Below are 27,535 nucleotides of genomic sequence, written 5' to 3'. Positions count from 1 at the left end.
AATTTCTTCATTTGAAAAACCAGTGCTATGCACTGTTACCACATCGATCACTTCCTCTGTGAACTTAGGCTTCAAAATATCTACTAATACCTAAGTGCCCTCGGTCCCAAGTGAAAACAGATTCTTTCTGAAATGTGTACAATAGATTGACTGCTTATGCAAAACAAATTCCCACAGCTATAATAAAGTAAAAACCAGAAAATGAGAGTTTGTCTGGAGAAGCTGCTATGACACATCTTGTGCTTCAGTTATGCTGAAGATGCTGGGGTACTAATGAGCTCTATTTTGTGAAGTGAGGAAGAAGGAAGCTTCTGAATTTGTATGAGCTTTCAGGAGTCCAGTAAAACAGCTTCTGAAACAAAGTCAAAATCTTACGTTTGCTGGTCAGTATTCCATAGTTCTATTGTGGTGAAAGGAAAGAAATTCTGCAAAGAGAGTGTCTGCTTAAGACCACTGATCTGGCTCAGCTGCAGTCAAACGATCTGGCCCCGCAGGTACATTTAAAAGACATGCCTTAATACCCTGATACATCTGAAAATTTAGGCACATCTTCACGTTTGTGTGGGCATGCCTTCACAAGGTTCATTGTTTTCAGAAGCAAAAGCAAATTATATCAGAAATGAAATAAAGATCGGTTAGTTCACTGTGTTTCACAAGGAACAAACACATACTAGCATGAATTTCGACATCAACATAACAATCACCTTGATGGTATATAATACACCTCATCACCTAACTTTAAACACAGCAACTTGTACTATCATCATCAACACAACCACAAAAATAAAACTCCTCTTCTGTTGTGTTGAACTTAGTCAAATACTTCGCTTCTGCTAAGACAGCCCTAGAGCCTGGTGTATTTTCAGAAGACCACATCTGCAAGCCTTCATAGCGTCCATATTAATACTTCTGCTTGCTAATGTGTTAATTAAGATCTACATTACATTAGCCACATAACTACTTAATAAGATTAATCCACCTGGAAAATGATGGCATGTCTTGATTAAATTGAATGAAGGTAATGGAAGTGACATTTAAAATACATTGATTGTTATTACATTTTGATCATCTGTTTCAAAGCGTCTAAAAGGAAATAGTAGAAACCAAAAGATTCACGTTGTTTACATTATTAATGAGGTATGAGGGTTTCATCTTTTTATCTTTTGCAACAGACAAAGACATCCCTCCAGTTGTTCCAGAGTCCTTACACTGCCTGATGAGTAGGAGCAGGTTTCAGCAGGAACACAGTTGTGGGTAGCAACAGTGTCTCAGGCAGTCAAGTCAGGGCCTATTCGATTGGCACCTGAAGGCCAGCTCATCAATATGTAAAGGTGGCGAGTCTTCCCATTTAATAATTCTGTTATTCCTTTAACGTTTCCTGTCTGCTGCATTGCTAATAAAATATCTAACTATTAGAAAGTAATAATTCCTCTCTGCAAACCAAAATGTGACTCGGAGCTGTGGCATCTGGTAGAGGTCTCAACATCACATGGAGAGAGCTGAAGACAGTCTATACAGCTTTGCAATGACCACTGAGTTTAGCTTTCCATATCTATTCAAGGCAAATTTCTGCTAGATTAGTAAAAATATGTTTTTCCCCTCTCTCATCTCAAGCAAGATGGTGTCAAATTTACCAGCAAATTTAACTTTCTTCACTTCCTTATTGCCATTATATTTAAAATGCTTAGCTTGACAACTGGAAACAAGTGTTTTTCATTACACTTCAATACTTTACCATTTAATTAAATGTAATTGTCTTTTCAAAATCCACACACTATAGTAGACTTAGTGAAATATCTCATAAACTGAGCATGAAGCTGGATCAAGCTGGTTGGTCCAAAGAGACACAAACCCTGGATTATGTGAGTATCAGAACACACATTCAAATCTACCTTTTCCAATTAGTCAGTATATTTATGGTAACTGAGGTGATCTTTCAGGTCCACAATCCTTGCCCATAATTAACTTTGGTGTCTTTTAAAATGTGGGTTTCTAGGACCAGAGGTCACCATCTCTTACTGTGTTTTGCAGCTTGATAGGCCCTTACTATAGCAAATAATCAAGATAAAAAATACTAAGTAAATTCTGAATTAGTAGAAAATCTGCTAACTTTGTGAGCACACCAAAGACAATGTGTCATAAACAAAAACGCCTACACTGAAGCATTCTTTACATGGATTTGCAGCTGGAGTTACTTTGGATATTTCCACATAAATGATACTTTATCTTAGATGTCCTCTGAAATGATTAAAGTTGACTTTTATAGTATATTCTGTCAATTAGAAAGGAAACAGCACACAGATACTCACATATTTTATGGAAATGTGTGTCTAGCTTACTACATAATTTTAAATGTAGAATATATTTTTGGCACAGATTAATGGAATCTAGGCACAGAAAAATCCCATAAGGTCATCTAATACACTTCTTTGTGAAGAAGCAATTATTCCCAAACATGCATTTTCCCCCCCGCACTTTTCCTCCTAATTTAGATTTATTACACCGAAATTCTAACATTACCCATACGCAACTGTAACAGACAAATGGGCTGCACTCTCAGAAAATTTTTTCCAATGCCATTATTATCTATCTCATCCCTGTGGCAATTCCACAATTCCACAGTGGTGCCAACTTTCTGGTTTTTATGTACTGTGAAGGGATACTACCTTATAATTTGTATTAGGAAAGGAATTGTTCTTTACTTTTGTCTCTTAATCTAAACTCCTAGTTCAGCACCACTTCCAGATCCTAAAGGAAAAAAAAAAAAAAAACAAACCAGGAAAAAACCCCCAAACCCAAACCAGCTATCTCGTGCTTTGTTTACAGTCAGAACGCAGTGGACTTCACTTCCAGTTTTACAGCATCACTGAGGATTTTTTCTACCCATTGCACTTGCCTACTCCTTTCAGCCATCCCCGGTATTAGTGAGATGTAGTGTGTAATTACAAAAAAACCTGCAACTGAGTTATCTTAATAGTGAATTTTGTTTTCATTCAGATAGAAAATGCAGTAATAAAGTAATTTACATTCCTCTTAAATTGCAGTTTTATTATTTCATACCAGAATTTAGTCTCTTAATAAGGAACAAGTAGAGCAAATTGAAACATCTGCTTTTTTTTCTTTTTTCCTTCCAAATTGCTCTACTTTAAAATGCCTTGCTTGCTGAGTAGGCACAGCTTGTGTTTAAGTGGCCGTTCTCAGTCTGGGGGTTAAAGGTTTCTTTGGGAGACCCATGTTTTGAAAAGAATGGCTTCATCCTGAGTTGTGTCAATTATAGAAAGGTCACTCTCCACAGCCAGAGCCCTGAGCCCTGAAATGGATGTTGTGTTAAAAGCTGTCAGAGGCTTTCCTAAAAACTGCTGGGATAGCAATATTAACTTGGACGTAATAAAAGGAAAGGTGAGGTTGAAAAACTTTTCACCTTTCCCTGCTATGAGGATTTGTCTTTTAGATATTCCTTGTGTTCATCCAAAGCTGTCATTCATATTATTCCACTGTGGAAGATTATTTGCCTAAATATTGTTCTTGCCGCTTCAGCCCAGATTACCAACATTTCAGAAACCTTCTACAAAATGTCAGAAGAACAAGTAAACTTTTCCAACATGCTCTGAGGAAAGCTAACTGCAGCAATCTAAGACATAACTAGCAGTTCTGTCTCCTTGTCTCCTTGCCGGCATCTCAGCCTCTTTAAGCGTGCAAAGCTAATTAGAGTGGGGCTGGGATAAACTGCCAGGATTTGCACTGAAGTGCCCCAGGCAGATGAGCACATTCTGATTCAACAATCCTGCTGCCCTATATTTCCACAGAGATGGCAACAAAAAGCTGCAGGGGAGGGAATTTGGAAATGTGTTAAACACTGCAGTTGTCTGCTAAGTGACCATAATTGCAGACTTGAGCTGTTCAGGTTCCTGCCTAAAACCATAGGGTCCCTCACCTGTGCACAATCTGGAAGAAGTTCAGCAGTAATATAAACATTCTGCCTTGTACTTAGGGATGTGCAGTTCATCCAGTTTGACCTACAGTCAGCGATGAAAGCCAAGCCAACAAACCACTGTCTGAAAATCTACAGTTTTTTGCCACCACTAGGATGTGGGATTTCATGAAAAGGAAGAAGCCAAAATTAGTCCCTCCACAGAAAATATGAAGAAGCTGAGGTGCAGGAGCATAATTTATTGAAAAAGAAGCAAATCCATGAAATGATCGGGCACACCAAAGAACAACTCAGCTTCCTTCCCCAGCTCTGTTTTCACTGGTTGGGGTTTTTTTTTCATTTTTTTTTTCTTTCCCCAATACATCCAATGCAAGTATCCTAGCATTTGGTTCTAACGCTTGCTTCAGCAATTGGCAAGTTTAACACAAGCCATATTTCTTGAGAGCAAGGCGATGCTCAGCTCCGAAAAAACCTCTTGTGTTGACCAACAGCAGATGCTCGTCCTTCATTCCCATCTCAGCCACCCCATCCCACCTTCACGGCACACTAAGGCCTGTGAGGTGCTTTGACTAATTGAAATGCTCTGTTCTGCCTTCTTATTGTAATTTTTCTAATAATCAGGGAAAACATTATTGCATTGTAGCAAAGAATAGACCTGAACCTCACCAGTAAAAAGCATTCAATTTAAATTATTAAAATCCATTCCATGACACGTAATTTCCCTGTAACTTTCTTAGTTTAAGAAAGTGTTTCATTTTCCAGATTTTTCCTCATTCTTCTCATTGCTCTGTCTGTCATCCTCCACTGCCACACGGTTTTTCATTAAAAGAATCCAGTTGTTGCCTACATTGCTCATACTAATATCCCAGGTCAGATTATTTACTGTGGGTCAAATTCTGCTGTCCTTCATGTTTTCTGTTAGAATTATATCTGAGAAAGAAGAAAAAACAGGGATTTGGTCCCGGCTGCAGGCCAAATTTCTTGACTTCTCCCAGGCATTACAACGTACTTCTGCTAAGTCAAGCTTTTTCTCTTTCTTTGAGATCTCCAAGCCATCCCTGAGACAGGACACAGAGCCAGCAAAACGTACGGTTTTTGACTGAGCACTTCTCCGTTAGCGTCTGAGGGAACACGTCTTCATTAGTCGGTGAGGTTCTAGGAGTTACATGACTTTGTGCACTAACAAGTAGAGGGGCAAAGCAGAGCCGAACCCGGGCGGCGACCAGCAACCGCGCGCGGCAGAACGCGGGAAAACCAGCAACGCTGAAACCCAGCCGTCGGAGATGCTGCACGCACGCGCGCGCCGGCACGGCAAGGCGGGGCGCGCGGAGGGGCGCGCGCGCAGGCTCACCTCTGCCGCCAGGTGGCAGCGTCGCGCCGTCCTCGGCGCCCGGCAGGCCCGGCCGCAGCCCGTTGGCGAAGGCGTGTCCGTCCGCCGGCTGCAGCTGCCAGTTCAGCCCCAGGAGGTGCATCGCTGCCGAGACACAAGCCGCACAGGTGAGAATGGTGGGGGAGAGAACACAGCTAATGTCAGTTAAGCGTCTCGTGGAAAACACGGGAAAGCGACTTGCTTAGAGGAATGTTAACGTGCTGAGGAAAAAAAGCAACAACAATGACAGCAACAAAAAACAGAAGAAAGCCCCGATGACTCACATAAATCTGTCTTATTTTCAGTTATCAGATCTTCTAAACTACTGAAACACAAAAGGAAAACCGCTGACAATCCAGGGTATCGAAGCAGAGGGGCGAGCACTCTGTTCGGGCTCTGGCATCGCGTACTGCCTTGCCGATTCACGCATTACAAGGGGATAAGTTTGCGGAAACAAAGCGCTGCCGCGACTGCTAGCTCTGGCTTCGAATAATACGTGATAATTTATACGTTGATTATAAAATTAGCTTAGGCCTATGTATACTAATCACATTGTAATGCAATTATTTTGTGTTATTACAACTTACTTAAATCGACAGATTTATCAGCCTCTGTCTTCATCTTGTAGATTAAACTTTCCCTACAAATCCAGGCCTTTGCCAATCCCTTGAACCCACAGTTTTTTCTAATCCAGTGCACGGAACTCGGCCGCCTGGGCCACACACACAACGAAGAGCCACATGCAGTCCCGGCCAGGGAAGGCTGGTTTGCCTGCCAGCAGAGCTTTCTGGCAGCAGCACAGCGTCGTGGCCTCTCTGGCCATCCCTAAGCCCGCAGGTACGGCCGAGGCCGTGCAGCTGTGCCTGACACGTAAGATATGGAGCTGGAGAAAGGCTGTGGCACCACCTTCGCAAGTGCATGAGTTATAGGCACTGTGGTAGGGGTTAATTGAGTAAGTCCTGTGCATAATGCATGAGACTTGACAGGTCTGAATCATTCAGCTAGTGGATTTATGTGCATCTTCACCTTGTATAAACAGAAGATACCTGAATACATCTCCATACTTTCATCATATTATCCCTATGGCATCCTCCCAATACAGAGGAATGGTGAGGGACAAAAAAAGCCCTCAAAGCTGTTTTTATTCACCTTCTCTGCGTCCACTAGCAGCACTCTTCCTGTTTATGCAGGATGTATATAAACCTACACACCACAGAGAACAGCATTTTCAGTTATATACTACAATGGCATTTGAGGCGATCCACTGTTGGTTTAGGGACAGAAAATTTGTAAGATTGTGAGCACCCTTATAATTGTTTGCTTCTGCAGTGTCAGATCCACGTAAGATTTGCAGATATTTTGTATTAAATTACAAGCAATTGTAGAAGAGCTGGTGTGGTCATAAATGGACTGTCAGCGGCCACACAGCTAAGTGTTCAGAGATTAAATATTAGGGATAGGTAAAGGCAGAAGACTTTTCACAGGAACTGCAATTTACAGTGCTTGAGACAATCACTCAGAAAACTCTGAATACAGGGAATCCGTTTAGATGTGATCGATTCATATACATATTCATAAAACCCAAGAAAACAAAACAAAGCACCTCCCACCTCAGAATCCATCTATCCCAACTCCTGGAAATCCCTCAGCACACAATCTGTGCAGAGTTTAACCTCCATATTTTTGACAAAAGCAGCTGAGAAGCAAGACAGCTTCCATAACATCACCTTCCCCTAGACATACCTACAGACCAAGCAGATGTCTAAGAATAACAACAAAAATCAGGAGATATTTTGTGTGAAGAGAGCAGTTGCTGGATTTTGCATTCATGCTGAATTTGTGAAATTTTTTCCTATTAGGAAAAAAAGATTTGAAAATACATTAATGCATCTGGTATTTTAAAAAATACGAAGTATGAACCTGAAAAAGGATGCTTTGCCAAGAAACTACTCAAATCTATTTCTAGGGAATGTTGAAGAATTCCTGGAAAAATATACAAAAATTTTATGTAGGATCAAATGTTTTATTAAATTACAACTTTTTTTGTTTTGCCAAAACAAACATTTTAAACAGCTTTTCAGTCTATTCTTAAGTAACTGATTTTCTTTTCAGTAGTGCAATGAAACTGAAAAATTATTCATAAAGCTCAAACAACAAACAAGTCGCTAGCTCATACAGACTCTCCCCATCGAGTGAGAGACATCATCTGTGCTGTAGACATGAGAGGGCCGGGGGACGCTAGGTAGCAGAGCAGCTTGTGGCGTGTGTGTGCTGTCAGCAATTCCCACGTGATGCGCGCACACCAGGGCTCCAAAGACAGAGTTCAGCTAGCCCACCCCCGTAAGCAAAGAGTGCATAAAGATTACGTGAATTCCAGACCCCAAAATGAAAACAAGTCATAGAGGAGAATTAGACTTTTGTGTTTTACACTCTCAGTTTGTCTATTCGAAGTTGCCATTTTTTTATTTTAAATTTTATTCCAAGTGTAACCATAAATGTAGGTCGTTTGCAGAGATGAAAGTCTGCTGCTTCAAGTGTGAACCATTCCTTACAACAAAGAGGTAAGGAAATCATAACTAATAGTCTGTCCACGAGAATTAGAGTTGCTAACTTATAATTACCAGGTAAATTCAGAGAAGGAATTAAAAAAGATCTTATTAACATGGTATTAAGAAAAACTTTGATCCATCTGCTTCCAAGTATGCCATAATTTCATTAATAACTCCACTGCTCTGTGTTTTAATCATAGATGCACATTAGGTAGGAGCAATTAGAGCTCCTTCCTAACGGGGCAGGGATTTGTACATCTGCTATAGTCCCTTACAGAGACAGAGAAAAGATGACAATACCCTGCACAGCTCACGTATCCATTACGTGATCTACAAACTTCCACTAAGACAACTGAAACATGAGGAACGTTCACCTTTTACCAAGAATACCTCGAGAAAAGTATGTCACAGGGACCTGAGGGGAAAGCTCCGTGTTTGCATTGCATACAGCAAACCTGACTGGCAGCTGAGCAGGGAGAACAAGGAGCTACCTATTCTCTCCTGCTTCAGAACGCTATGAGATGGCAAATTTGTATGATTAACCTTTTGTTCTGTTAATCAAACAAAAATGCCTCCGGCAAAGGAATAAGTAGAAGCCTGTTTAATTAGAAATATGGGGATCCACTCAGAAGTTGAGTGCATGTGTGTCAGAAGAGAAATTTGGGCTAGTGAATTTGTGCCTGTTTCCTATTTTTTCTATTGGTTTACTGTTTTTTATTATTTTTTAGATTTGAAACTACAACTAAATAATCTCTGATGCTGTGGCTTTGTCTTCTTCCCCAATGACACACTTTCATCAGATAGTACAGTACTGGCCACATTTTCCCCAAAGGGTATTCACCAGACAGCTGAGTTGGGATACTCAGTTAGATCCAAAGCTGATTGTCAAGATGAGCACTGATTTTCCAAAACAGCCCACTTACTCAAATACATTTCCAGAGCTCCCTGATTTTATAGACTAACTTTCAGGGACAAACAGATTTCTGAAGATTTAAAACACAAAAAAGCGTCATTTTATCTGCTACATGTACAGTATATTAATAAATTATATTTTACAAAGCAGTTACGTATGTTTTGTAGGTATTATTTGGGTTTGTTTGCTTTTTTCCCCTCAACATTTAAGCATATTTTCTCAGTTCTTGTTTCTAATACCTGAGTTTTAAACATTGAGCTTGTCAGAATTTATCTGGTTCATTCAACACTAACATCTAGGGTAGTGAATTGTGTATTTATATTCTCTAAAAAATGAGAATATAAAAACAATACATTCTGAAGTAAACCCTTCGGGGTTTATGTAAAAAGTAATAATCAGCCTTTCACTCCCAACCCAGCAACACACACATACACACAGAGTGAAGGCGCCTCATTTGGGAAGCTAAACCTGCATGCCCATCAGGAACAAAAGCAGAGAACTAGTTTGTCACTCCAGGTGGTAGAGCTGTCATGGATCAATCTAAGACTTACATAAGATAGAGGTTGCTAGAGTGAATCACACATTATTTTAAGAAATCCCAAAAGGTATACAAATCCACAGAAAAATGACAAAACTTACACACAAAATTTTCTTGAATGCTCTCTAAGACTCAGTAGTGTCCCTACATTTCTCTTTCGTTGAGTCTTCTCTCATTTGTCCATAAACCCAATGCTCACTCCATCCAGAGTTTAGTCAAATGAACAATGTTTTCCAAGCTCAAAAACCTCTCTGTCTTCCCTTTGTGCTCTCCTGTCACTTTTGACCATGTATTTTTAAAATGAGACACCTCTGATATCTTCATGTGCTGGAGATCTCCCTGTAGTACAACTCGGTGCCTGCCATCAGGCAGGGCACAATCAGGTTTTGCACTTTTCCCTTTACACTATGGCATTCCTTCTTAGAGGGAGAAATATACAGATTAACAGTCCACCATTTTCCCCATTCCTACTGCATCTTCCCAGCTGAGGTCTGGGAGATATGCACCGCTTGCTTGTTAGAAAATTCAGTATTCCCTATTGACTCAATCGATCCAATTGACTCAAAAAGATGGGAAGATTACAAAAGTGAACAGAATTCAGAATGTTTCCACATATTCATTTTCCAACTTGTCATGCTTACTAAACCCTAAATTATTGTCATCCAAAACGAACCCATCAAACTATGATCTCACTTTGTCAGGATATATGTAGTCATATTAACGGTACCAGGCCAGCCTCTTTTCAGGTAAAAAGAAATTGGTCCATTATATCATGAACAACATTAGCAAATAAACACTAAAAGCACATTTGCTATACGTAGGCTATTGTATTATAGGGGAGTGGAAACACCTGAAGTTTCCTTTCCACCCACTCATGAGATGAACAATGATCTAACTCTTGTTATTCCAGTATACTTAGTCTTGAGCAACATCAGTGTGATTTCCAAATCAGGCCTAACGATCGCAGACATGATGAAACAAAAGGTACCTAATAAATCTTAGGAGCATGTAATTTTATAGCATATATATTCAAATAACTATCTGCATCTCTGTTTTTTATTTAATATGGTCTGTATATTGTTTTAATGCACTACCATATTTGTATGAAGCAAAAGAAGTTCAGTGTTTTACACTTCTGGGTACATATATATGGGGAACCTGGATAAATTTAATAAATGTATGCCAAAAAGTTAAAAAAATAATTAAATATTATTGCATGCTTACTTTGTATTAAATGTTATTCAGCTGAGACTCATGGTTCTTTACTAGTTACTACTTCTTGATCATCCAACAGAACCTCAGGGATATCAGAAATTGATCCTACTGATATCAATTAGTATTCATAAAATAACAGTTACTTAAAAGATGAGGAATGTAGTAGTTTAATGTTCTACTACTATTCCTCTGGAGAAACAGGTTCAGTTCAATCCAAGTCACAAGTGAAATGAGTGTGTTAGGCCTAATCCCTAGTGATTACTTGCCCCCATTACAAAATGAACACACAATTCATCACAACTGACAACCTCTCCTCAAGAGATGACCAAGACAGGAATAGCATGGATCTGAAGGTCAGAAAAGAGCAATGGAGGAGCTGCATGGATAAAACTTGCATGGCGCCTGAAAACACTACACTTGATTCTTACTAGTGCTTTCATGACTCTATCTGAGGAGCACGGATTATTGGGTAGCTGTAACAAGAACAGTAAGAAGCCTTCCCAAGCTCCTCTCAGTCTGAAGAGGTTACGAGGCAGTTCACAAATACACACACAATCAGAATTTGCTGAACTAAATCTCCATTGAGATCAGTATTTTGTGAACATGTTTTAGGATTAAAGCAAACTGAACAGAGAGGACAGATAGGCTTTGTCAGACGGGCAATTCTGCAAGCATTATTTATGTACAAGGTATCTCATCATTGTGGACATCAGTAAAAGTCCTCTTCCACAAAATTTGGCCTTGGCAACAAATATGCCTGGCAAAGTCAGATTTCACTAAGTGGTATATGTTTCACAGAGGCTGACACCATCCGCTGCTTGGTAATATTGTTGGCCAGCCTTCAGCCGCGTTTGCAGCAGGAGGAATACAAGCGCTGTAAGTATGCAGCTAGAATGGAATATATGACTCCTTGTATTAAATGGTGGCTGAGGCAGTTGTCTCAGAGAAAACTGCTGAATCCCAGGACCTGGACTCACAGTTATACTAATGCCCTTTCATATTCTGTTACCAGCAGAAAGGGACAGTTTCTCCGGGAAGCTCTAATCTGTGATTCCTCCATTTTAACATATATTAAAGTGTTTGGAAAATCATTACCAAAGAATACGAGTCTTTGTTACTTAAAAGAAGCAGTCTTAAAACAAACAATGTGAACAAGTATCACCTTTCCTTGCTAGAGAAACAATGATGTTTCTCCTAAAATTCATGACTAACTGCCAGAACTTTCTGTTCTTCCTTGAATATCTAGCGTCACTGTGGCCAGGATGCCAGAGTCCTCCTGAGGGTATCCAAGAGAACTCAGAAAAATTCATCAAATTCCCAGGCCTTTTTCTAAAAGCAAAACAAAAGCCGTATGGCTTGCTGTGTGGACATCTGCCATTTTTGATATATTATCCACAGGAAAGTTTAAAATAGGATTTAAAAAAACCCCAAGCCCATCATATATGACGTAACAGAATTTCATAAGGAAAACAGACCATGAAGGATGGTGACAGAGTCTGCTGCTGATCCTGCATGATTCAAGAAGAGGGCTGACTGAGAACTGCATAAGGACAAAGCACAACTGAGTGGATGGGGCCAGAAAATGGCAGATGAAATAAACCTGGTTAAGATAAAATAACATATGCTGGAGAGGAGTAATCTTAACTCCACATATCAGATAATGAGCTCTGAGCTGAGTATTATCAAACTGAAGGGAAATTTTGGGCTAGATGATAATGTTCCCTGAAAATTTCAAGCAAAGCCAATATTGAATCATTATGACAAGAGTGACCAAAGCAAGGAACATTGTTATGCCACCTGCCCTCATCTCAGAAAGGACCTAGAAGAACCAGAGGCTGGAAGACCAGTAGAGAAAAGTACATATATGATTCATCCTTTTGTACAAGACATCCACTTTTGGATGCTGGAAATAAGTTAATGAATTATTTGACTTTTATTCCACCCAACACAGCTGCTGCTACACATATACAAGACTCCTTGGTGTAGTCCCAACGTTTCTCGAAGCATTTGATGCATTTTTATGTTCTACACTGTGCCATAGCATGTCCCTACCTATGCACCAGCCCAGACAATTTAAGGAATGTTTAGACCAATGCATCACAGGCAAACCCTTGAATTTTTATGCCACAAAGCAATTCCTAGAAGCAGTATGATTTTTAGGTACCCTAGGGCATACGCTTCAGTACAACTAAATAGGCTGAGGATGTAGTATATAAAATGGCAGTTGCTGACAAGCCACAAAGTTTGTGCAGGTTTCTCAACCTAGTGTAGTTATTCACCAGCACACCAGTAAATACTCTAACTAATAGCAAAGCTGAGTCCCTTATGATTATGAGAGATGAATCTTCAAAATATCTTGTTGGAGGTCTCAGGGACACAGGAGATAAGAATGTAACTTCTACATTTGATACCAGATGTTAAAGGTCAGGTTAAAAAAAAAATTCTTTGGACTACCAGTACTTAGGGAATTTATGAACTCTTGTTGTAATATTAATGACTAAGATTCAATTGTTTGCAGAAAAAGTAGTGCTTCAAAAATAGCTCACTTGATCTAAATTTAATATTACTGTTGTAGAATGTATGCAAAAAGTACAGCTTATTGACTGTGACCACTGAAGCTCAACAACAAATAGATGGCTTACTATCAAGGTCATTCATTCTCAGTAAATCATCTTAATCATCAGTGTTCTATCTGGTATGCACTACTTTCTCCTAATAAATTTAAATTAAAAGTACATTTGGGAACTCCGTTTAAAGCATTACCAAAATACACAACTTTAAGAATTAACAGAACTTTCTTCATTAAGACAATATGTTTGCCTGTATTATGGCTGGAGACCACAATAAAGAACCATTTTTCTGTCTTATTTATCCTACACATAACATTGAGCAAGGCCTGTCACTTCTCAGAGTCACTTTTTTTGTTTACAATGTTAAAAATGGAGAATTCCATTAACTACAATGGCACTGATGCATGGTTTTATATGCTGTAATGTGGTTTTTCCACTTCTCCATCAACCGAATTAAGCTGATACTGTTATCCACATACAAACTTCTATACATTACCCATCGACAAGTTTCTACTCTTGTTAACTGTGCCTGAGCTCTTCAATAGCTTTACTTAAAATAATGACAAAAACAACTTCTTGTAACTTTCCAAAGAGAAAGGCAGAGTGTATTTTCTGACTACATGAGGAAAGCCACGAGGACTGATTACCCTGTAAGTTTATGAAACAATGAATGTAATAGATACTAGGCTACCCGTTCTGCTAGTCCTCTCAGCTGCGGACAGCATACAGCTCTGTGCTTCACTAATCCAAGAGTGATCCTATAAACGCAGTCACAGTAAAACTTGAACTTCAGCACCTCACTTTCTGGGACATTAGGAGAGGGAAACAGAGGCAGACCCCTTTCTTGCTGCGTTGTTTGAAAGGCTAGTGCTTGCTGTGCAAGAGTGGAACGCACGGTGCCTCCCTGCTATGGCAGAGACGTCAGGCATGCTCTTTCTGCTCACCAGGGAGACACAGGAGATATTGTGCCTTTTTGAAAACACAGTGGAAAGGAAAGCTGACTTCACACAATCTTAAACATAAGCTATCCTTAGGCATAATTTCACCCTCAGCATGTAAACTCCTTTAGACAATAAACTGTTTAGAACAGGGCTTTTGCTTTATGAAGCATCCAGCCCAAGCAGCATTTTATAGAAATACCATAAAGGATCTATGAATTAGTGTATTGTTATAATCAGCAGCAAAACTTCTGCTGATATTTATTAATTGCTTTCTTTTGACTAAATGTCATTAAAGATGAAAAAGGAGATGGAAGGAGAGCTAAAAAATAGTTCATTGTCACTGTGCTCATATGGAAGAATTCAGGGGACCCCAAAAAAGCTATTTTTTGTTTTTTAAATTGGTCACACACCCCCTCCAAGCTGACCGATTTCCTTCCCCATGCACATCAGTAAACTGAATGGAATGAATTTTCCAAGCACAGCATGAAAGATACACCCACAAATCCCAGTAGTAGTGTGATTTTTGTGCTTATCTGTAATGTGGTGCTTTCAAAGTTCATTCCTCTATGTCCAGCTTCAGTCTTTCTGCTTCCAAAAATACTTGAAAAGCTTACACAAACTTGCAGTTACTTTTGGGGTGGGAAAACTGGAGGATGCGAAGACCTGGCTCCTAATTACAGGGATAACAACAGGCAAGCAGAGCTTCGGACTGCAGGAACAAGAATTGTACCTTGAGTGGTTGTTAGTTCCCCAGTCACCATTCAGACTGGGACTGAGAAAGAATCCTTGGTTTAGACTTTTCGACTTTTCTTGTTTCAGTCCTCTTTACTGAAATGTTTTGATTTTGTGCCACTTTGAGCAATCTTTTTGTCACAGAAAGGGTAACAGCACTGCATGTTACATTCAAAATCTGGAATCTCACGACAAAGACCTCAAAAGAGAAGCGAATACAGTGCACTATTCATTTATTCTCGTGACAGGCCTTAGATTGTACAGAGTGTAGAAAACTGGCACAAGATTAATCAGTTCCTGAGACTGTATGAAATGAAATAACTTCTTCTGGCAATTTTAAGAGTCATGTCTGCAATCTTTTTGGTCTTGCATCTGAACTAGATGGACGTCACTAACAAGAAAAGTGTTTATGTTTTTATTTACCTAACACAGCATCTTTCAGCCTGTAAGGTCCCAAATCACATTATACAATATCCACTCTGCCAGCCTTGCCAAAACATGGTCACATTTAAAATACACTTAGAATAGCAGAAAGGGATGCTCTTGACTAAAGCACAACAGAAAACCTCTTTTTTTCTGTAGCAATTGTGAGCATTTAATGTTAATACAGAGCAAATTGAATCCAATTTTAATTTCACACCTAAAAGACACCATTATCGTGAACATAGTACCCAGCTCGTCTTTATTCTGTTTCCAAGAGGAGGAATAACCTAGCTGAGACTTGAAACTGGTGTTTCAAGGAATATAGACATAAATATACTCTCTTAAATTACTGATGCCTGAACTTACAAGAATTAGAATAACTGCTTTACTTTTAATACTGATTGTAACCCTAAGGGATACCATGTCAAACATTTATTCAACTACATTCATCTTCCAAAACTGCAACTTCCCTAATCTCTACAAACATGTTGAACAAGATTTTCATAATCTAACTGTTCCAAAGCATTCAGACCTTTACTCAACCTCTGATTGTTAGCCACATTGATATGAAAATTCTTCTTACCCTTGTTACCCCTTAGCATACACTAAATGAAGTGCAACTGCATGATTATGAATGGCCAAATTTCTGCCCACAGTGCAAAAAAGTATAATTGTTAATCTCAGAGTATATTCTTCCTTTAACAGAAATTATACAGAATAGTTTAATTTAATCACCTGACTGTAAAACCTTGTATGAGTGATACATTTTAAAGTTTTACTCTCTACACAAAGTAATCATTGAGTTAAAAGTTCATTACAAAGAGGAAATGTCTGAAGGTGAAAAGTAAATACGATTTCTTCCCCCAAAGCTTCTCATTCATTTTCAACACTAAAAACTGTTTATACTTCTTTCCCAATATGCTTCAAAAGGTATATATAAACATAGCCTAGATCATATCTTGATATTGAGATAAAGGTACAGATTATATTTAGCATCTAGGCAGATTTAGACCTCCTGTATGCCTTGCAAAGCTGACATTATTAATGTATTGTGGATTAGATGTCCTACTGATCCAGAATAGAAACATATATGAAAATCAAATATACAAATATAAATATCTTCTACAACAGTCAGTTACAGCCTTGCAACTCATATTCCTTTGTGTTTTCTTTTAAAGGTAGCTTTTTAAAACTAAACAATTATCAAATTGGACTTCAGTTATGTTTTTGAGAAATTTTTTTCCCATTGTCCTTGCGTGATTTCTGTTAAGCATTTCCCGTAAAGAGTTTGATATAACTGGAATATACTTTATTTTTAAACTTATACCTGTCTTATTCTTGGCAGGTTTCCAAGTCTGAAGTTTGCTTATTTTGCCTTCACAGGAAAAATAATTTTTCTAACAAAGCTAGCTCTCCTGTATCTATGCCTTCTCATCTTCCCATCTAGAATTCTGGAGCAGGTAAGGAAGTGCAAGCTGCAATTGAGGACATGATTTCAGTGTGACCACGCCAATATGGAAGTACATTAGAAAAGAGAGAAATCAATGAAGGGTTTATATGGTGTCAGGATTTTAGTTTCAGATCACTGCTTTATTTTGAAGTGGCAGGGTTGCAAGTTTTCAGACTGCAGCAATATATATTTTACAAAGAATTTCTTCCTGTGTGTGTGTGTGTGTGTGTTCATATATGACTACCAGTTGCATCAGCAAAACATGCGGTTATACAATTTCGTCAGCCAATACAGGAATGAAAAAAAGCTTGCATATGCATTTTAGGTCCCGAGAAACATCATGATAGCACACCAGTCTACAGAAGGCCATTTCAAGCACTGTGCATCATGCATAATGGAAGAAAATTATATTTAATTTGGATACCTACACCCCTATTCATCTAAGGAACACCACCACAATATACATTTAATGAAATATTAATATTTGTATTACTGTTCTTTATCTATTATGTCTTAAATTGCCTTTATAATATGGGTTTTTAAGACTAGCTCATTTTGATCTTCTTGATATAACAAAATTCACAGCAGATACAGTGAAAAACGCTGTTACAGATGGAGCTGCTGTCCACAACAGAAAAATGAAGCCAGCTTATTGTACAGAGCATCTGATACCTGATAATTTTAATTAAGCTTTCTGCCTTGCATACAAAATGGTGCAGAAGCCAATTCCACTGTCTGAGGTCAGCAATGCAGAATGCTTATTATCAGTCAGTTTAGAGCTGTTAAAAATCAAGGATCATTGTAATCAAGGTCAAAATTGTCACTGACTTCAGTGGAGACAGCTTCACTTCAGAACTTGTCTATTTATTTTAAGTATTTGAGACTGCGAATATCATAACAATGCCTGAAAAATAGTGTTTTGTACAGGCAACAGCAATGTAACCCATAAAAAACTTTACCCTCCAAAGTCACCAGTTTAATTTGGAGGGTGAATTGTACATTAGTGATAATGCACTAGCATATGCATCACTGAATACAATTAATTAATGAATCATAGAATAAAATATGAGCTAGATTACATACCCTCAAAAATCTTTGGCTTCAATTACATACACTTTGTAAAACATAACTGAATTGTGTTAAATGATTAATACAATAAATTTTAACATATGTAACAATATTACTTAATAATACCAATAGAATAACCAGGAATGGTCTTTCAAAGAGAAGACAACTTACACTACAAGGGGCAAAAAGCGATACAGGGCAGATACAACTACACATTAGTACTTCATAGCTAACGCTCAAGTTCTACTTCTTCATGTCTGTAACACCTAGTTGCCAGCAACAAATCAGGATTATATATCTTTTTTCTTTGACAGATGAAACAGTAAATACTATATTAAAAAAAACCAAACAACAAACCCCAAACTATATTGAAAATCCATCTAGCATTTCAGCCTCACTCTTCACTTTGAAATTTATTTACCTTTTTTTTTTCCTTTCAAGAATTTGCTTCATCTTGGAAGCAGGTATCAAAGTGCTCCTTGACAACTTAAAATTACTAGAAAGTCCTCAGTGTCACTGTATCTGACAAATTTCTGCAATGTATTTACCTTCTTCTTTTACAAAATTGCTAACATTTAAGTACCCAGAAAGTTCTACAGCTGAGATTTTTTCCACCAACTTAAATTTGAAAAAGATGCATTTGATTTTATGGTCTAATAGAGAAAATCTGCTTCTGTCTACTGGAAGTGGCTGTCCATACTAATTAGTGAGAAATAAAATACACACAACCTTTACTTTGCTAGGATATGAAGAGAAATTAAAGCAAAGACACTACCAAACCTATTCATAAGTCTACAACTCTCACCTTCTAGGGCAGGTTTAGAAAAAAAAAAACAACACCAAAACCAAGACCAACCCTGTGATAATACCTACAGAGTTATTTCACCAATTTTTCCACTTAGATGTGATTTTGTCAATTTAATGACTGCATTCTTTCAAAAATAACAATGGTATTATGTGATTGTCACATAAATGTAACTCAGGATTGCTATCAGTACATAAAACTATTTCAGAAATCTATTCGCATCCCATGTTTTTGCAGAGTTTACATAAACTACAGCTCTCACTTCATTCTTGAAAAGAATTTTAATATTTGCATTCAAGTCCTCAGAGGTAAATTTTCAGTACAGATGCAGGATAAACAAATTAACATCCTTAGACTACAGTATGGGATTTCATGCAAAATCATTTCAATTTTTATAGGGGACCACAGGACTTTGGGACAAAAAGGTCTCTGGAGCATTGCATTGTTAGCACTCAGGTTGCAGAAAGCACCATGTAAAAAACCTGCTTTCACACTGTGCTTTCTAAAATGTAATGTTACCTGATGCAATAAGTAATGAAGCTGAAATGATCGGATATTGTTCTGAACGATGTACCCGACTGCACAGTACCAGTGAGGTCTGAGGAAGGAATGCATTATATTCTGCTGTACATTTCTGAGTCAGGCCTATGAAGTCCTTTGAACCTTTACTAAACCAATTTTGTATTTGAAATATTTTCAGAACTTATCTTCTCCATTTTAGCAAGCTAGACACAACACACTCACTGACTCCTGCCAGGGAACAATGGGAGGGACTGAGCATGCAGTGGCTAAGCACTCTCATTGAAAAAACCAGAGGATGCTGCAATAATTGTCCTGAGAGGCTAGAAAGGAAACAAGACTCTATGCTGACAGCTTAGCTCAGCGTGAATCTCATTTTTCACACGGAGCTAATTAAAAACTGAAATTAGTTAAATATGGAAATGACACTTGCAAGCACTTTAGCTGAATTCTGGCAAAATCCCTCTAGAGTGCTGCGACACTACCTGCTGCTTCAAAACTCCCCAACTGGATTTCACAGTTAAAAGGCTGAGCAAAGGGAAAGTTATTACAGAGATTTCAAATTCAAAATGTGTCTGTAAAATTCTAAATTAAATTTCATGGTAGCCCTTTCAGTAACTAGGGACACACTGACACACTGTGCAGTCCAACGATATGGTGCTCAAGTAACGTCCCTGCATGTATTCTCTGATTATCTCACCTTTCGGCACTGTGCTGATTGTGCCAGAACTGCGAAGCTCACAAGGATACTGGCACTACACTGCTGCAAAGATGAGCCATCTACTGCTACTGAAGTAGTTATTTTGAAAGCATGGACGCACAGCGAGCAAAGGAATTACTTCCACATATTAACAGCAGAAATCTCAGAAAATCGGAACCCAACAACCAAAATATTTTATGCCTCATGATTTTAATTTATATTTGTAAGTGCGGAATACATATGCAGAGAAGACTTTATACTGCAATAAATTACATGGCCTACCTACATATATATATCGGTGCTTTACAGGCAAGGTAATAATAAAAAGCACTTCTGCATATTTAAATGGGCATAAAGAACCAAGGAACTGGATATGCATAAAAGGTATGATGACTGACATTAGCTTTTTGACTAAAGCACCATGTGAATTCTATTTTGGTGCACGTGACTTGCCTAGTATGCATAAAAGCAAGGGTATTTGCCCAAGGGCAAATATGATTTCTGAATGCAATTTAACAAAACCGGCCTATGGAGCAGATCATTTTGGATCCATACCAAGGCTTTCAGGATAGCCAATCACTTTCAAAACAACTGGAGCATTTTGATTTTATTGTTTTTCCTACATTCCATCCCTTTACCCTTGAGGCAATCCCCTCCCACTGGCCTGCTGCCACTATTGCACCAACAAATTTCTGTCTAGGAAAGCCAGCAAAAGATGCCACATAGCACGAACGCCACTGTTACTCCCAAGTCTGCTGGCAGGGGTTATTGCTGCACCCAGCCTGCCAAACCCTCTTCCCTGGCAGCTATCTGTATAATCTGTATATCACACCCAGGCTTTGCTAGGCCAGGGCCTTGAAACATCTCAGCTTACCCAGCTGGAGGGGATATGCGGCAGCTGCACCATCAGACCCTCTTATTTTATTGAATTTTGAATATGCAGTTTCAAAGCGATTCAAATGAATTTGCCCAAGGCCTCAGATCAGTAAAACTACTGATACCATCTGCAGCAGGCTTCCTAAATTTGAAGCATTTAAAAACAGGTGACAGGATAGGAGCTTTCAATGTAAGGACTGACACTCATGAAAAGCCTGCTAAACAAACTTGGTTATGCCCCGTTTTGGCAAGGAAGGAACTGTGTGGCTTTCAGCCCAATTCTCACAATAGCACTGGTAATAATGGGAAGTTCTACTTCAAATTATTTTTCAAATCCTGTATATTTTTCCAGGTTAAAAAGGAAGCATTTATTTGATCGCTGACTTTCATCTGCTTTAAAGCATCTATATGAGTGGAAATAAAGAGCAGACTATGAAGAACATGAACTCTTAACAAAAGGGTCTATTAAGAAATCCAGAAACCAACATGTAGGTGGTTGAGGTCTCTTTCCAGTTTATGAAACTCCAATGAGGTCATTAAAACATGGGTTGCCCTAAAGGACGAAATCCAAAGGCATGATTATAACTTCAAGTACTATATACTTATATATACACACACTCTTCAAATAATATTTTTAATAATGCCCATTGCTTGATCATATTCAATACCCTTAAATATCCCAGAAGATGTTGAATTATATGTATACACAGCATTGTTTAAGTCCTGCAGGGACACAGAGTCTAACAGCAAGACTACAGTAAACTGTTACTACTTTTTGACCAAGGTCCTTTGTTTAGAACTTTTTTTTACAAAACAGCAGAATTCTAAACATCCAGAAAGGGCAGAATAATAATTAATTTTAAAAAAAGGCGGGGGGGGGGGGGGGGGGGGGAAGATACCTTGGCGTCCAGGGACGTATGTAGTTACACTGAGCTGAGTCTCCTACAGATTCTGCACTGCTGACATAACCCAGATCTGCCAGCTAGGAAACCACTTATGCTTCCCACTCATAATGCCAACCAATTCTTCTCCCAGCAAGCAGAGGCAAAAGATTAAACTCCTTATCTAGTAGCTGTCCACACCCACAGTCCATTTAGAATATGCCTGATCGACAGGCACAAGCTCGAAAACTACTAGGACATATACCTAACCGGCTATCAAACCAGGAACCAGACCTGAGCCAGAGGAAGCAGAGCGTGTCAGCCAAAGTCCTTTGCAAGAACTCTGTTGAGGTGGTTGGGGTCCCAGCCTGGCACCTTGCGCTTCCTCACTTCACACTGAACAGAGAGTCAGCGAGCTGCATATTGGTTTCTGTTGTTCCATTGCCCTGACTGTGTCTGTATACACAGCCCATTCCAGGGCAATGATGTAGCAGATTACTAGTACCTGCTTCTCTTGTCTGTAGGTTTTAACAGCACCTGTATTATTTGTATGAGCAAGTACCCTATTTGGGGATCAGTATTCTTAGAGAGAGAAATTATTTTTATCTTTTTCTTCTCCCTCTTCTGTTGTTCTACCTGAGTATACTCACAGGAAGATACAGCTTGGTGAGGGAGCTAGAGACAGAAAAGGGGAGTCTGGGGAAGGGTACTGCCACGTACAATCAGGCAGCTTTGAATAGCAACCATAAGCCAATGACTTATGCCTTTTAAAAGATCCCTGAAGAACAAACTGTTAAGAACTTGCTAGAAAGAACAACATATATTCCAATCAACTTGTGATTGTACTTCAAATCTGCAATGAACATTCACTCTCCAAAGTGCTTTATGCTATATTCAGCACATCATGCAAATCTGGGTAAGCACCACTGGGATAAAACCAAAGACATGCTTATAAGGGGGACATGCATGCAGACAACCGCTTTTGTCACTAATGCTTCTGGGAAAGTATTTACTCAAGAAGAAAATGAATAGTGGCTTAAAGGTGAGAAATTAAGACTGAGGATTTTAATGTTCAGGCACTCAAAGGTATGTAATCATCCTCTTGCTCTTTTCCCTCCTCTTGCACTCAGAAATATCCAATAAAGTTTAAAAACTTGAATCAAGGAAAAAACTTGAGCCTGCAGCCTCCCTTTGGGGAGGGAGAAGAGAGGAGGGACCATAGGGGGCTGACAGACAGAAAAATGTTACATATTCTTTCCATAACCAATATAGTACAGCGGAGCGAGCCAGGGAATTACATCCACTAAGCACACAGGCTACCGCCATCTTTGCCCTTGTAGGAACTGTTTCAGTACCCAGAACATACAGCATGCACAACCCAGCAATGTCATCCTCGTGACATAAACCAGCCCCCATAAGCAGAAAACAGTGGAGCAAAGATTATTGCCAAAGCTGGGCTAATAAAGGGCTACCAGTTCCAGGAGACTGGCCAGCCAGGTACCCCCAGAGAGTTTACAAGCTGGTTCTTTGAGGCAAAGGTGAGAACAAGACTCCTAACATCATTCAGCCTCACTCTGAACTGCTGTCTCATACTGCTTTTCTTTGTAAACAGAGCCTAAAATCATCCCATAAGATGCAGAGTCACTTTCTGACTTTGCCAAATAGAGGGTCCTCAGTGGGAGCTACACAGGTTTTGCCCCGTAAAGTGATTCTGGTGTTCTAGATAGTCTAAGTCATTAAATGGATTCTTTGAATTGTAAAACTTTAGTCAAGGTCATTTGCAAATGCAAACCTTGAGTTCAATTATGTTCTACCAGTGGATGACACAATTACAAGAAAAAATCTGTTTTTATAAGTCAGCCGTCTTTTCCCCTTGGTTATCAATTTTTAAATACAGGGCAAGAAAAAAAGTGTGCTTTTGAGAAAATTCTGAACACATAAATGTTTCAGATCAGTTCTGCACAGAACAAGAAAATGTTTCTTTTAATAGTGTGATTTGATGTAATTTGCCTTACCATTTTTCTTAAGGTACAGCAAATGCTGAACAGAGAACTGCACATATTTCATTTCAAGATACGGGGCCAAAATCATCCCTGCATCTTTTTCATGCCCCATTGGTGTAAGCCTATTATTTTCAATGTAGTTATATCAGTGTGAAAAAGGAATAATGCAATCGTCAATCAAGTCCATACTATTTTTCATGACAATTCTACTTCAGCAAAGCCTCAGATATAACCTAGTGAACCACAGATCACAGTAATATTTTATAAAATTTATTCAACAAAGTGAATTAAATAAACTTACCTTTCTGCCTGTATCTTAGCAACTTGCCAACCCTTAAAATATCAGAACACTGGGAACAAACCTCCAAAATCTTAACTACAAATGCAGACTTTACTTTTGAGAATAGCTGCGTCAGAATTGATGGCCATAATAGCGAGAATACATTTTGAAGAATGAGGCCACAACACACACATTTTACCTGTATCTGCACCCAGTCCTTAAGGTATCTCTTAATTAGTTATATTATTTTCTAGGCTATTCATTAGATCTGTCATGTAAATTCAATGGCAAGGATATTAAGGTTTCATTACAGGAGATATAAAAATAAAAGTATCCCTAATAGCTTAAGTGTTCCATGTCTTCTTGTCACATGCTTTATGGTTTCCACTGATTTCAGTAACAGACCCCAAAGTGAGTTGGAGGAAAGAACATGCCCTACAGCACTGCATCTTGGGTTCCAGCATCCTTCACAGCACCAGTTTTATGCTCTGTGACCACCTATGGCCAACAAAGTCTAACGTACATGCTATACCTTAATATGAACACATTGCTAGAGAGCCAAGAACAGTACTGTCTAACTGAAGTTCAACAGCTCCATGCAGAGTAGGGAAATGAAACTTAATTCCTCATGGAAAAATGCAGTGGAACTGTATGAAAACTGCAGGAGCTGGTCTGCACCAGTTTTAGTCATATCTCTAGAGAGATGCTAATAAATCCTCAGTATTTGCAAGGAAAATTTGTTTTACACTAAAGCAACCTGCAGTTTTCCCTTGTAAGAGCCAAGAAGCAACATAACTCTGCACATGAAGGTTGTAACCACTGTCAGCTTTGTGAAATGAGGGAGAATGCAGTGTCAATAGACCTGCATCTAATTGATAATTAGATCAAAGTAAGAAATCTGGGGTTAAACCCTGTATTCTTAACTCAGGATTGTTTCCTCCATACCTTTTCATCAGCTTCTGCATGATTTAGAGTTTAAATTAAAGCTTCTAACCCTGAGCTCAGTATTGTGAAAAGAAAAACAGTTCAGAAAGCCTGGGTCTTCACTCAACTACAAAAAGGGCCAGATCGTCTCTGCTTGAGCCTTTGGGGCTCCTTATCTGTTGTGGGCAAAACAAATGTTTTGTGAGCTGGGAAACTTAATTGCTTTCTGTATTAGCGCTAGGTTGACATCACAGATGTTCCTGGTCACCACCTTGTTCCTCACAGACCTCAGGGCATCCCACTCAGCCGCCTGGCCCCCGCTGGCTCTCCCTTGGCTGCCCTGCTGCCTGCAACCCCACGCCCCGGCTTTCTCTGCACTGCCTCAAGCAGTGCCAAAGGCTCTGGGTTCCCCAAGAGAAATGGGAGAAACAAGGCCCCAGACACCTGAGAAACACTGTAACCAAAACCACGTACAACAAATGTGGGAAGGAGTGCAAGTGATTCAGTAAATGTAAATATCGATGCGGTAGACATGGAAGAGCAATTTTAGCAACATCCCCTGTTCAATATCCTCACATTGGATTTGTCAGAATTACTGTCAAATGCTGCAACTAAAAATCTGAACAGTTCTCACATGGCCACAGCAACCTTACTCTGGTGTACCTGAGGCACTGGCATCCTGGAGACTGAGTTGGCAAAAAGTTAGAAGACAAAGCATAATACTGCTGTGTTTCTTCCTTTTTTTTCTAAAAAACAAATATTAATTTATCATTACTAAAAAGTTTTCTGAACACAAGCATTGGAGAGGACAACTAGCTGTGACAGGGATGGGACACCTGCCTGGGAGCTGCTGGGAGGGCAGCCGGGCGGGAGGTGCACGGTCCTGGACCCAGTCCCTGGGACTAACCCCGACACAGAAACAGGCTCCGCTTGGTTACCCTCCTTTGACATCTTCCAGCTGCTAGCCATGGCATGCTGCTTAGCTTAGTTTACCTTAAAATTTCCCTGCAGATGGCTGTACTATGTATTCGTGTAGGCTGATGATTTAGTGGTTGCCCGCTGGTATCAGAGAGAGAAGCATTTTTCCCTTCAGTGTCCGCTTTGTAAATCAATTGCTAAATTATGTGCTACTTCATTCACATTATTTCAGGCCTCTATCTGACATAAGACACCTGCTGTGGTGATAACTGACAAAATATATGGAACCTGGGGAGAAGATGAGGGAAAGACAGGAAGGAGGAGGACTCTGACTATCTTTCCACATGCGACATTGGCAGTAACTCTCATGCAGTGGCATACGAATTCTGTAGATTGAAGCTATTGAATTTTTTAGTAGCGCAATACGCTGCATACCATTGCTGTTGCACCAGAATACAAGCACTTAAAGAACAACCTTCAAAGCAGTAAAATAAGATGTAGCCAGCTGTGTTTCAATTCATTTACGTCAACAAGAAAACTTGTACTTTTCTATACTAATTCCGCAGAGAAATCAAAGAATAAAAAGCTAACAAAAAAATGAACAACATTCGAGAGTCAAACTTTAACAGCTATTAACCTGTATCAAGGAAACACAAGTGATTTAAAGCAGCTTTGCAACATCTCTCCTAATTAGCCTGTATCAGGTTATTTGGATGAAATCATGATCTTACTGTCAAGATCAAAATATTCAGTCTTCTGCACAAAACAACTATTAAAATTTTTTAAAGCAATTTGGAAATGTTGGCAGAGTTGTCGACATTACAAATAGGTACCACTAACATTCACATCTCCTTATATTTTATCTTTCTTTTGCAAGGCCTTTTAATTTTTTTTCAGTAGCAACATACAAATTACTTTCCTTGGAATCAGACTCAAGATTCCTGCAGATTCTTAAATGAGACAACACATTATTGCCACTAACAGCAACACAGACAAATCAGAACTACTCCTACAAGTCATAGCATTGAAAGAAGGAATGTGTAGTATCAGCATTAGAAGATGTATGAGTAAAGCAGAGGTGGGAAAGGGCAGATCACAGTGCAGAGTAATTTTGAAAACTTCACTGGGGGGTTGCGACCCGCTCCCTCCAAAAGAAAATCAACCAGAAAGCAGAAATAACATACTGAGCTTTTTCCTTGTTCAGTAAAGTTCTTTTCACCAAGTTGTATGGGAAATAGAATAAAACTTGTCTTCTTCCCTTCAGACCAGAGCATTAATGTAAAATATTTAATTATTATTGTTACAACTTCCACCACATTAGATTGTACTTTAATCTATTTTATTTGTTAAGGTGAATATCCTGCTAATAAAAGACACTGGACTGATATCCCCAGAACCTGGTATTTGCCATTTATTCTCAGAATAGGAGTAGCACTGAAAGATTCCCAAGCGGTCCAACTTTACCCCCACTCTGAAGAAATTGTTCCTCCATCATTGTCTATTCTAGAAAAATAATATATCTCAGCTAAAATAATGGTAAAAAGTTACTTAGCACTGAATGTGGGCAAAAGATGTAATACCTGATATCCTGGCAACAACCAATGGATTCACTTAACATCATGGGCTTGGTTCCCCTCAACAGAGCCTTCTCAGAGCTGGGCAGTGCCAATTTCTATTTCCCCTCTGCTCAGCTTACAGGAGGATTTTTCTTTTGAGTGCAGAAATAGCTGCACTTGCCCAAGGAGCAGTGCCTCCCCCGCAAACGGCCTGAAAAGCAACACTTTGCCCCACAGGGACAATAATTTGGGGTCCTGAAATAAAAATGGATAGATAAGGGACTTGTTGCTGGGAGAACAAGTCATGCATCCTAAAAGACCAGAGGAAGATTTTAATTGCTTTGGTAGCACCCAAGGCTAGAGCCCTGTCCTTG

General features: G+C 39.1%; 1 protein-coding gene across 2 annotated transcripts in view; it reads right to left on the bottom strand.

Moving 5' to 3' along the window:
* TENM2 (teneurin transmembrane protein 2) overlaps nt 1–27,535 on the bottom strand; it is a 632,063-nt gene that overhangs the window by 125,774 nt on the left and 478,754 nt on the right. For both annotated transcript variants that reach the window (XM_075102131.1, XM_075102132.1), the window contains one exon: nt 5,283–5,405. In XM_075102131.1, coding sequence (XP_074958232.1) covers nt 5,283–5,405 — 123 coding nt within the window. The remainder of the gene's footprint in view (nt 1–5,282; nt 5,406–27,535) is intronic.

This window comes from Phalacrocorax aristotelis, chromosome 8 (assembly GCF_949628215.1).
Source record: "Phalacrocorax aristotelis chromosome 8, bGulAri2.1, whole genome shotgun sequence".
Classification (NCBI taxonomy): domain Eukaryota; kingdom Metazoa; phylum Chordata; class Aves; order Suliformes; family Phalacrocoracidae; genus Phalacrocorax; species Phalacrocorax aristotelis.
Note: the sequence above shows the minus strand (reverse complement) of the source record. Positions and strands in the feature narration are given on the sequence as shown.